This window comes from Amphiprion ocellaris, chromosome 4, assembly GCF_022539595.1.
Source record: "Amphiprion ocellaris isolate individual 3 ecotype Okinawa chromosome 4, ASM2253959v1, whole genome shotgun sequence".
Lineage (NCBI taxonomy): Eukaryota > Metazoa > Chordata > Actinopteri > Pomacentridae > Amphiprion > Amphiprion ocellaris.
This window is the reverse complement of record NC_072769.1, coordinates 23,505,120-23,517,438: the sequence shown is the minus strand read 5'-3', so window position 1 is coordinate 23,517,438 and position 12,319 is coordinate 23,505,120. Positions and strand designations below refer to the sequence as shown.

The following is a 12,319-nucleotide window of genomic DNA, read 5'->3' as shown; positions in this document are numbered from 1 at the left end:
TATAAAATGTCAAAATATGGTGGAAAATGTGGTTTAGTGTTTCCCAATGGCCAATATGATGTCCTCAAATGTCTTGTTTTCTCCACAACCTAAAGATATTCAGTTTAATGTCATTAAGGAAAACAGAAAATACACACATTTAACACATTGGAATCAGAGAATTTAGACTTTTATTCTTAAAACAATTCTCAAACTAAATTATTATTAGAACAGTTGGTGACTAGATTTAATATTTAATCAAATTTAATAATTGATTAATTAATCGATTAACCATTGCAGCTCTACTCCCATATTAGCTGCTACATATGCAAGGTGACAGTTAGTGTTTGTGTGTAACGCAGTTAATATACATTGAATTTGAAGTTAAATTTGTAGAGGTATCCCTCTGTTAAATGAAATATTGTTAAAACCTGCTAATAATGTTAAATCAAATGCAGATTGTCACTAATGTCTGTATAAATTGTCAGGAATTCCTCTGATATTAGTCATCCCAGTGATATTAGCATCATCATTTGCAATGCATTTCCTTTGTGCATATTTTAAAACGTTTACCACTGTTCGAGATCTTAATTATTTAAAGCTTAGTCCAAACAGTGTTAGAGCACAAACAGTATGTGTGTGAGAGAGAGAGAGAGAGAGTCTTTAAATAAGCAATAAAGAGTGTTTAGTTCACTTGAAACATTTTTTCAGCATCAGCTCATGAGTAAAGACCAAGCTGTGTCCTCTTTTCTTTGTTAATATTGTTTAAATCATTTTTGACACCCCCTGCTGCACCACACACACTCCCAAACCCACACATTGCAATACGTCTCGTTTTTGTGTATTGTATGTTTTTTTTTTTTAACAAGTAAAATTTTGGTAAATAATTTACAAGAGCCTTTGATTTCATGTTATCAGTTACAAAAAAAGTAGGCAAGTGGTTTATGTTGTCTCTTAATGTAAATTCTTTACTTGCATTTCTTTCATGAGCAGTTCTGACATGTAAAACTACATATGCTTTCTGCTACTCATTTTATTTAATTATTATTTTGTGTATAACAATCAGCATTTTCTTCTTGAGCCTGTCCTTTAACTAAGATGGCTTCTGCCTCACAAACACAGCTATGTAGGGCTTATTTTTTGCTTAGATGTGAGAGGATGTGCACAGACTTAATATGAAATACTACAGTGACCTCTGCTGGACAACACTGATACTAACAGCCAGGAAAAGGAAACGCAATCAGCTATTTGATGAAGTTCACCTGCTCAGGGAGAAAAGGAAAATAGCAGTTGAACTGAAGCTGAGAGGGTCAACTTGGCTTCATTTTTTCACACATTCAAGCAGTTTAGCAGAAAAAGTTTGGATAGTAAAAATGCCACGAAAGAACAGCTTGAACTTTAAAAGTGGCCTGCTCGTATTTCTATTAAAGTTTGCAATATTTTGGAAATACTGTGATGCGCAGGTAAGAAACCATCTTCTCACTGAAATCAGCTTGTTTTATTGGAACAGTCTAAAATGTGTGTTTTCTGTCTGTAGGTCAACAGAGAGGAATCCACCACGCCTCCATGTGAGTCTCAAAATGTTTCCTTTTAAATGTAAAAGTGTGGATTTACTGCTTATGTGTCCATTTGAAAAGCAACAGACAGCATCGGTGGTATGAGCGGACCTGTACAAGTAAATAAACAGACTGGATTTGCTGTAGAGAAGAATCATAGAAGCATGATTTAAAATTTACATCCTCTGTGATTTTAACTCTGAGTCTGATCATCAAAAAGTGCTTTTAAGTTTAATTGTTTTTACCTGCTAAATAACTTGTCATGTATTTTTAGTTTTAAAAGTGTCACTGAAAGTGTTCGCTAAAAAGAAAATCTTGAAAGTGAGTTAAATTGTGCTTTTGAACACCTGGACATGTTCAGTTACAGATTTAAATCAAAAAGTTGTGCATTTATTCTGTGGTTAAATTGTCAGATTCCTACAAACTTAGAACTTTTTTTTATTTTAAATTGGAGAATAAATAGTTGTGAGGATTGGTTTGTTCACCCACTAATAGGGAACGTGAGCTGGGTTTAGACTGTCCTGATGTGTTGTTGCAGTAATATTCTGAACATGTAGGGATTTCTGAGGGAACCAACTGACTTGGAGTTAAGTGTAACAGATGAAGTATTGAAATACAGACTCAACACATTGTTGGTTTTGATCTTTTCATGGGATTTTGTTGATATTAGTATAATGTTTAATTAAAGCACTGTTAGATCAATCTACGAACCAGACACTAACATTAAGCAGCTAAAAGTGTATCTTATGGCAAATGAATTTGGTCATTTCTTGAATGTGAAACATTTCTCTAGATTTTCTCTCCAAGTTGGTTTTCATACTGTACTGAACTCAAGTTAATGACTGTGAAGCTGCATTAGGAATAATGTTCAATGATAGTTGCATTGATTGAGCTAAAATATGTACAACTGTTATGTTTGTTTGAAGATGCTCTGTTGGTTCCTCAGATGAACATGGAGGTGACGGCAGCGCTTTCTTCGCCCTGCGGAGCTGCCACCAGCTGCTGCACGGCGACAGCGGCGAGTTCTTCTCCCCGGACTACCTGTGCTCCAACCCTTCTCTGTGGTGTAACTGGACCATCCAGGTGGATGCTGGCAAGAGGATTAATCTCCACCTTGAGGACTTGACCCCCGATGATTCCTGCCACCTCAAAAAGGACCAGATCCACGTGGACGAGCCCACCGGTCATTTAGTGGGCCACAAGGTCCTGCAGAAGTGCTGGCGAGAGGCCAAGTACACATCGTCTTCCAACACTCTGTATGTGGTGCTTCTGATTGGTGGCTGGCCCAGCCCACCGTACCGGGGCTTCTACGGCCGCTACCAGGCCTTTGGACCGCCGGTGGTTTACAACCCACAGGAAGGCTTTACAGTGAGAAGCAGTGAGTCGGAACCATCTACTGCCCACATGGACACCGGTGAATTTGAAACGGTTATGAACAGTGAAGTGACAGAGTCAGCAAATTCTGATTTGGCATATGATTATTCTGATCAACATAATGAGGAGTCGGAACAGGCTGCAGACAATGAGGTGGGTGGACACAAACACTGGCATGGGAATCAAACACTCAGCTCTAAAAACTACACTAACTGACCTTCCAGTTTCTCTAAACTCTCTCTTTTAGCATCTTTCAGCTCTCTGTTTTGGTTTTTATGGCTTTTATTTCTCCCTGCTGCACCTCAGTTTCATAATGAAAACAAAGATGGCAGAACCATAGATACAAGGAGAAAGAACAGAGTGGCTACCTTTTTTTAATGTTTAGAGGACTGGATGTGGTTTCATCCAGATGGCTCGAGTCTTTTCAGAACTATGACAAGTGTTGTTAAACTGCCTTCTGCATTCTTCAAACATCCCTGTATAATCATCGTTTAAATAAATTGATGGTTTCCTCTGTAATCCAGATGTATGCAAACACATGAAGGACACACTGGGGCTACCTTCAACCAGCAGCAGAAGGTATACTCTATTAATACTCCTGTGTGAATCTACCTGTACTGTAGCCGATGTCATATTTGTGCTTCTGCAACACTCTGCAGCTACTTTACCTAAAGGTCAGCAGTGGGGTTTGTGTGCCACTGTGTTGAGTGTTTTTGTAAACGTCCAACCAGAGGCCTGAAACAAAACGGATCCTGTTAAAGCTAATAAATGCTTTGGCTGTTTATTCGCAATCAAATCAATAAATGTCCAAAGAGCCCAAAAAACTTTGAAGAGTTGTGATTGTTCTCCTGTGGAGTCACTGATACAGGCATCATTTGATTGATAATTAATGGAAAATATTGATTGGGGTTGCTTTTGAGCTAGTCAGTTTGCTAAGCAAAGCTCTTTGTGTTCACTAGTGACAAGTGGTGAATTAAAGGCTTCAACCAATCAACAGCGTCAGCAGCACAGGACTGTATGTATGCTCCTCATTCCCTGGCGTCTCTTTGTTGTTATATAATAACAATAAAAAAGTAAGACTCAGTAGATTAAAAATGGCAGTTAATGGAATTAGATTAGACCTTTATTGAACAGTTTGAATAAAAAAGAGAGCAGCACACAATGCACATAGTACATAGATATAAATATTTTCTCCTTCTAGAAGAAAAAATACAATATTTACAGCAAAATTTCTATGAAATTGCACAGCATCATTATTTACATTTTTATTGCACAGTTTGTAGGTGGGTGAACTGAACTACTGGGAGCAGGCTTGATTGTAAAGTCTGACTGCAGCAGGAAGGAAGGACCTGCAGTATCTCTCCTTTAGACACCGTGGGTGAAGCAGTCTGTCACTGAAGGAGCTGCCCAGTGATGTTACTGTTTCCTCCAGGGGATGGCAGGTGTCCTCCATGATAGACAACAGCTTTGTCATCATCCTCCTGTCTCCCACCACCTCCACAGCATCAAAGGGGACAGAACTGGCTGTCTTTACCAGTTTTACTCTGTTCCTGTCTGCAGCTGTGATGCTGCTGCTCCAGCAGACCACTCCATACATGATGGCTGATGCCACCACAGAATCATAAAAGGTTCTCAGAAGTGCTCCCTGCACCCAGAAGGACCTCAGTTTTCTGAGCAGGTGGAGTCTGCTCTGACCTTTCTTACAAAGTGCATTGGTGTTCATAGTCCAGTCCAGTTTGTTGTTTAAGTAAACACCCAGGTACCTGTAAGAGTCCACAATCTCAATGTTGGTTCCCTGGATGTTCACTGGTGTAGGAGAAGTGTGTCTGCTCCTGCTAAAGTCCACCACCAGTGGACAATGATGCATCCTAATACAGTATGACAGCAGCAGAAGGAGACGGGGGTTCATTATGATGTGAGCAGAACAAGTCATATCTGCTTTTTACCTAAAGCATCATATTTTATCCACCATCACCAAAGCAGTGGTTTGAGAGTGAGCTGGCTGACCTAAAGTGTTTCATTCACTAAATACAACCAGTTTTGAATGAAAATGCTTTTTCCTCATCAAATTTGTGAAACTTCATCAAATTTGAACTGAAAATTGCCTTCTTTGGAACAAGATTTATTTATTGCTTCATTTATTTCTTTGGTCTTCTTTCAATAATACATGACATGAATATGATCCAAAAAAGATTAAGCCCTTCTTCAGAGGATGTTTCATTTTTATATTTGATCGCTGGTTATATACTCCATCCTTCTGTTGTCTTCAGCTGAAACCACGTGTTCTTTATTATATCGCCCTAAAACAAACAAAACAGGAATCTCATCTAGTGCTCTATGCTCTGAATTATTGCCACTAATGAGTTCTGCTCACTGGTTTATAGCATTACTCACAGCGGCCCTTTATGTTAAAAGAAGTATAGCAAAAGTTCTGACTTAAAGTTATTTTTATCTATAATCAAACATTTTCTAGGACCAATTAGACCTTTGCTAGTGCATTCTTCCACGCTAGTAAATGCCAGAAATGGTTCTGAAGTCCTTCCATCCTGTGTCTCGTTTCAGGTGGGTGAAAACCTTCATCTGCCCTCTGAGAACTACAGTCATGTCTACCAGTTCCCAGCTGAGTCCACAGCGCCCCCCTACAGGACTGTCCGATCAGGAAGAGGTGTTCCTCACCAGGGAAGCAGATCTGGCACAGCGGTTCATCCTGCGCCTCCACAGCTGTCAGATAACAGCCAACATCATGAGCTGAGAACCAGCACCCCAACGGCAATACGAAGGAACGTGGAAGCTGCAGAGGAGAGCAGAACACATAGACGGCTGGAAGAGAAGTCTGCAGATGGTTCAGAACAAGCTAAAGAAGAAGGTGAGAAGAGGATGGATGTCATGCAGGCGTCCGAGCAGCTTCCCTCCCCCTCTGAGGGATCAGAGCCACAGCACACGGAACAGAGTCATCCTCAGCCCAACATGGTGGAGCCGCTGTCGGACCACAGAGGGATCCGTGAGTACATTTTAGCTTTAACACGTATGAACATCATGTATGACGTTTCAGATGTTTGTTTTTTGAGGTTGTGCACATAAACTACTGATAAACTACCGGTCACAAGTTTAGGGTCACTTAGAAATGTCCTCAGTTTTGAAAGAAAAGCAGCTTTTTTCAATGAAGATAACATTAAATGAATGATAAATCCAGTCTAGGCATTGTTAATGTGGTAAATGAGTATTCTAGCTGGAAACAGCTGATTTTTAATGGAATATCTCCATAGGGGTACAGAGGAACATTTCCAGCAACCATCACTCCTGTGTTCTAATGCTACATTGTGTTAGTTAATGGTGTTGAAAGGCTGATTGATGATTGGAAAATTCTTGTGCAATTATGTTAGCACATGAATGAAAGTGTGAGTTTTCATGGAAAACATGAAACTGGCTGGGGGACCCCAGTCTTTTGAATGATAGTGTATGCTTAGATACACTGAATATTTGTGCTACTTTGTTTCATGATGCAGATTTGCTTTCACGCTTCAAATTTGACAAACCAAAGTAAAACATCTTTTTATGTGGATTTTGTCAGTTTGAGTAGCCTTCAGAGACGCTGGTTCATTTCCTTCACGTTTTCCTTTTCAACACTGAAATCCCCTCCAGGTTAAACGGATAATGCAGATTCAAAAACTTTATTTGGTTAAACCTGACATATTAAATTATTAATTAAAGAAAATTTCCAAGTACAATAGACATTGATCAGCATCACTGCAAATATCCTGTTGGCAAATTTAGCTGATTAATAAAAGGTCAGTCAGTGGAATAAAAGGCAGGTAAAACAAAGGTATTTGAAAATGACATTAATTGTACTGGACTAAAAGCTGAATAATACAATTGTCAGTCAAACATTCAGTTTTTTTCTGTGTTGAAAACTCAAACTCACAGAGGGCTTCAGAAATGAGGCTATGGTTACATGCTTCAGTCATTGCAGGGCCTCTTGGTGCTACTCTGCATCCAACAGATTCATTTACATTTAAACACTGGAGCTGGAAGAAGATTTAGGTGCTTCGCTTAAAAATAAAGTACTAATACTTCAACATAAAATCACTCAGTTACAAGTTAAAGAACTGTATTCCATAGACCGCCCATAAAGGATGGATGTAGCGTGCTGTGACGTCGACTGGCCTGTTGTTGTGAAGCCTCAAGTTTGGAAATTTGAATTTAGACGGAACGAGTCTTAGTGGAACAACCTGGAAACCCGAGGACATCACGTACGGTGATACGTAGCCCTACTTTTACACCTAACTCACTCTAAATAAGACCATAAAACAACATCCTGCTGTCTCCAAAAAATCTTGAAACTAGTAACTGAAACCATGAACTCCTTCATTAAATGTTTACAGACAGAACAAATCAAATGAGCAGTCAGGTCATTTTCTCATGGACTGTTTGGAACCAGAGCAGCCTCCTGCTGGCACTTATGAAGAATGCAGGTTGTAGGAGTTTTCCTGTTGGCCTGTTTTATTTACATTCAAAGACTGCATCCATCTAACTAAAAAGGCAATCGGTGTGGTTGTTGAGGCAAGAGGAGTAGTTGCTGAATTGTATTACTTTTGGATAAATTTCAACATCAAACTCTTTTTGTCTTAAATGTTTGACTGTTTGTCACCCACAGCGAACATGAGAAATCACTCTGACAGCCCACATCTTCCCGGTGGTGAGTATTTGACTAATAACTTGAAAAATGTCTCATCTTTTCCTTTCTGTTACTCTTTAGCTGGAATCAATAAATCCTGTGACAAAATGAAAAAATCTAAACTAGACACACCAATCTCCAACACAGGGATGATATTTACTCATTTCATGTTTTGAGTTGTTTAAAGGAAATGAAACTAAAGATAATTTTACATGTCCATCTTGCTTTTATAGTGTAATATTGGTTTGTTTTTGTACAGATCACCTGTTTGAAATAGCTGTTGAGTTGAATTTCAGTCAGGATCTGGAGGAGTCCTGGGACAACGAGGCCAGGTCTCTGTTGCTGTCAGTAAAGAACATGGTATGTTGCTAAAACCCACTGAAGGTGCTACATTAAGAGTGTGGACTGTGATAAACAGAGCATCACTGGTACATGCAGAAGCAGTGCTGTGTTCACTACACCTTACTGTGTCTCTGTAGATCAGCAAGCAGCTGGAGATTCTGCACACACCACTGTCCATCTCCTCTAAAAGAATAAAAAGGTTCGTACAAAACAGCCTCACTATAACCTCGGTCCATTATCTACCAACAAAAAGCTCGTTGCCAGAAACCTCAGCGTTTTATTTGACCCAGACATCAGTTTTTCTCCCCATATCTAAAAAAAATATCCAGTCTTGCTTCCTCCAAATCAGAACAATCTCCAAGATAAAGTTGATGCTCTCACACCCAGACCCGGAAAAACTTGTCCAAACACTCATCTTCTCCCGTCTCCATTATTGTAACTCCCTCCTTTCTGGCGTTCCTGTAAAGCTCCCCTGTTGCCTCCAACTTGTCCAGCAGCTCGGCTTCTTACTGGTTTTAACAGACGGCATCACATCACTCCTATCCTGGATTTATGATCTGTTGACCCCTTATGATCCCGCTGGCAGCCTTAGATCCTCAGGTGGATCCTTCTGTTCATTCCAAAGTCAAGGCTTAAATCTAAAGGTGATCGAGCGTTCTCCATCGGGACCTTGACTTTGGAACAACCTACAGAGTCAGTAACTTCTTTTAAATCATTTCTGAAAATCCACTAGACTTGATTTTATGTGAAGCTTACTTTTAGCTTTATTTAGTTTTAGTGTTCTATTCTGTATTATGTCTTTTGTTTTATTTTAATTTTAGCTGCCTGGTTCTTTGGTGTGATGTCGTCTCTAATTCTGTAACTCTAATCTTTTGGTTTTAATTTCTAACTTTTTACCCTCAATCTTGTTATTTAATGTTTTAACTGCCTAGTTCCCTTGTATGATATGTGTGCTGATCTAGCTAATTATTCATTTAACTTATCATTTTTACTATTTATTTTAATTGACTGCTCTGACTTGCCTATATTTTGTTTGATTGTCTGTGTTGCATGTTTTAAAAATGTTTTGTCAAAGCACCATGTAAACACTGTTCTGAAGGGAAAAGTCTTGTAATGCATGCTGCAGTAAAAGTTTGTGTTTGAATGGAAAGTTGGAAGAGATGCAAGAAAAAAAGATTTGTGAAGAAGTGTATTTCGTAAAAGATGCTTTTCTCTCTGAAGCAACACTTAAAGTGACGTCAGTTTCAAGCTTAAATGTTTTGGAAAGAAAAACAGAAGGTATTAAGCAATAAAATTATGAATGAATTACTCACATCGAAATAATTTTACAAAACAGTCATAACCCAAGGCACTGATATTGGCTTTTCCTGACCTTTCACATGGTCTACACTGTATCACATGACATCAGGTCAGGTGTTGGATACAAGCCATGAATCCTGTTGGTGTGTGCAGATTGAATGCAGGAGTGCTGTACATCCTCTGGCTGCAGATTGGACAGGAGCCTGGAGGTCTGCAGGTCCATAGGGTCATCCACTCGGCCCTACAGAACCTCATCGCTGCAGGCGTCGGTCTCAGAGGAAACCACAGGAAGGCCGTCATCCTGTCTGTGTCGACGGCAGGTACAGCATGATTTAAGTCTTTGGTCCAGAACTGTGAGGAAATGTCACTTCATTGATCCACAGAGCCGACATACCGCAGGAAGTGTTCACATTCTGCTTCTTGTATCTGTACTATGGAACCTGATGCTCTGAAGAGGGTAAAAACAGAAACCAGACAACCAAATGGTGATTCTGTCCGGCTCATAAACTAATCCATGCTTGTCTAGCACATGGCCTGATGTACTTTTTGAAATTATGCTGAAATCTTTTCAGTAGTTCTGAGATATCCTGGCAGAATAGGGAATTTATAATAATGTTAAAAGGCTCAAAGACAGAAAAGAACTTAAAGTTGACTGTGTTATGATCAGACATGCATGTTTGTGTTTCCAGATGTCAATGAGTGTGGGACCCAGCTGGTTCTGTGTGACATTAATGCAGACTGTGTGAATCGGTTCGGCTCGTATTCATGCCACTGCCGGCCGGGCTTTCAGGACGAGTCCCGCCTGGGATCCGGAGGAACCAACTGTGTGGATGTGAAGGCTGCAGGTACACGTTCTGACTGAATGGGGCTAGTGGGACTCCCAGACCAGTCACAACTGACTTCCTCTTGTCTGCCTGCAGGTTGCAGCTCAGGACTGTCCTCTGAGGCTAAAGGCGTCTACGTGCTGTTCTTCCTGCTCAGCTCCCTCATCCTGATGCTGCTGGTGGCGGCCGGCATGATTTACCGCCGTCACCACCAGGGAACGTTCCTGGTTCGCTGCCACAGCAGCAGCAGCATCTCTTCCCCTGACCACAACAACAACAACCACCACCATCCAGATGACGGCTACTCCAGCCCTACGGACTGTGACCTGCCCCCACCACCTCCACCTGTCCGTGGCCCCAGAGAGGCCTGGGGCCAGGTGAAGGGCCACGGTCCAGCTGTGGACCTGCCGCTGCTGCGCTTCAGTCCACTGCTGCCGCCAGACAGCTACATAGATCCACAGGAGGGTGGAAAGATGTGAACTGACAGTAATAAAGTATCTACATTCATAAAAATTTCTTCTAATTTTGTGTCTAAATGATGAATACTTTTGTCCACTGTTTGTAACCTGCTCAATTAAAGTCACAATTAAAGCATTTCCTTGTTTTGTCACGTGGATCAATATATAATTGCAGGACTTTTTGTGTCATAGTTGACATTTTTGCTGTTTTCAGGCCTAAAATCATGGCCACCTATAACCAAACACCACATGGCATTTTTAGAGAAAGATTCTTCAAAATATTATATATACAGTTGAGTAAAATTGAAATTGAAAGTCATTTATAAAGATATTGTAGTAAACCTGTTGACTACTTTATATTAAATAACTCAGAAATCCTTGGAGTCTTGCCAGTCATTTCTTCAGGAGGAAATGACATCATGTGGAGCAGGTCATGTGATCTGGAATCAACACACTTCCTTGAGAGGTGTTTTTGTAATGGGTAGCTTAGTTGAAAATGATTTCTCAGACACAGATACAATTTGTTGTTTTCGATATAAAATTTGAAGTATTGCCAAAAAAGAAACATCTATCATGATTATCTCAACTGAATAAAAAGAACACATCAAAAAAATTTCTGAATAAGCTCATTTTATTATTGTTTAGCTAGTTAGAAGGTGGGTGTTATTAAATTCAGATGGTTATTTAGTTGATATTTCAGTGATATCCAGTCATTTTTTACTAATAAGTGATTGTTTCCATAATAAATAATTATGGGATTTGTAAAGACATTATCATAGTGAGCATAAAAAACATTTTTACTTTTTATAAAAATGTATCTAAAATATATCACATAGACTTCAATAGTCCCTCAATTAAACTGACCCATGTATTTGCCTTTTACTATGCCAGAGGAAGAGGTTGCATACTTACTAAGCCTTCTGTAAGTTCTTGACAGGGTGGTAGTAGTAATATTTACTGTGAGAGTGGTTATAAATAAGCCCACCCACCATTCTTCTGATTTGCATGAAGCACTGTTTAACGAAAGCCTTTTAAAACATGTCTGGAAAGCACAGAATGGGACAAATAAAGTGTTTGCTTGTAAAAGTTGTCTAAAGTAAGGCAAAGGTGTGAGTTGATCCTACAAGGGGAAAGCTATATGTCAGGAAATCAGTCTTTTTATTTATTTATTTTTATTTTTTTAAATAAACTCAGGATGCCAAAAGAACATGACAAGCAAAAGTAAGATAGATGACCTGCATGCCTTAGATTTCCCTGCAGGGAGTGCAGAGCTACAACAACCCAGTGCTGTGTTTCAGCAACACTGATAATCTGATGCAATATTCTGGCTCTGCTGGGCCATGAGCATTTAAACATGACCAGTAATATCTTAAAATCCAATACAAAACTGATTGCGAACCACATAAAGGAAGCGTAGGTACACTCACAGTGAGTACACTACTAGACAATATCACTTAAATGTCAAATGACTCAAAGTTAAATTGGAGTCTATCCCAACTGGCTTAGGATGAAGGCAGGGGACACCTGGACAGGTAACAGTCTATCACAGGGCTACACATAGAGACAAACAATCACACTCACATTCACACCTACAGACAATTTAGAATCATCAATTAACCTCAGCATGTTTTTGGACTGTGAGAGGAAGCCGGAGAACCTGGGAAAACCCACACATGTACAGGAAGAACATGGAAACTCCATGCAGAAAGATCCCAGGAAGGCGACACAAACCGGGGATCTTCTAGCTTCAAGGCGACAGGGCTAACCACAGATGGATGGATGGATGGATGGATGGATGGATGGATGGATGGA

The 12,319-nt window shown here is 39.8% G+C and overlaps 1 protein-coding gene across 1 annotated transcript; it reads left to right on the top strand.

Annotated features, from left to right (window-relative positions):
- The first annotated feature begins 827 nt into the window (after positions 1 to 827).
- zgc:66455 (uncharacterized protein LOC393502 homolog) lies at positions 828 to 10,659 on the top strand. Its single transcript, XM_023263556.3, has 10 exons — positions 828 to 1,442; positions 1,517 to 1,547; positions 2,482 to 3,062; positions 5,472 to 5,910; positions 7,564 to 7,605; positions 7,844 to 7,944; positions 8,064 to 8,125; positions 9,379 to 9,545; positions 9,915 to 10,070; positions 10,146 to 10,659. The coding sequence occupies exons 1-10, from the start codon at positions 1,155 to 1,157 to the stop codon at positions 10,526 to 10,528; spliced, it is 2,250 nt and encodes a 749-aa protein (XP_023119324.2). The 5' UTR covers positions 828 to 1,154; the 3' UTR covers positions 10,529 to 10,659.
- Positions 10,660 to 12,319: the final 1,660 nt, after the last annotated feature.

What these genes read in the sequence shown, in the direction of transcription:
- zgc:66455 (XM_023263556.3), top strand. Translation starts at nt 1,155, where the DNA reads ATGAAATACTACAGTGACCTCTGCTGGACAACACTGATACTAACAGCC. An exon ending in GTCGGACCACAGAGGGATCC is followed by an intron (nt 5,911 to 7,563) that starts GTGAGTACATTT and finishes TGTCACCCACAG; the next exon opens with CGAACATGAGAAATCACTCT. An exon ending in TGTGGATGTGAAGGCTGCAG is followed by an intron (nt 10,071 to 10,145) that starts GTACACGTTCTG and finishes GTCTGCCTGCAG; the next exon opens with GTTGCAGCTCAGGACTGTCC.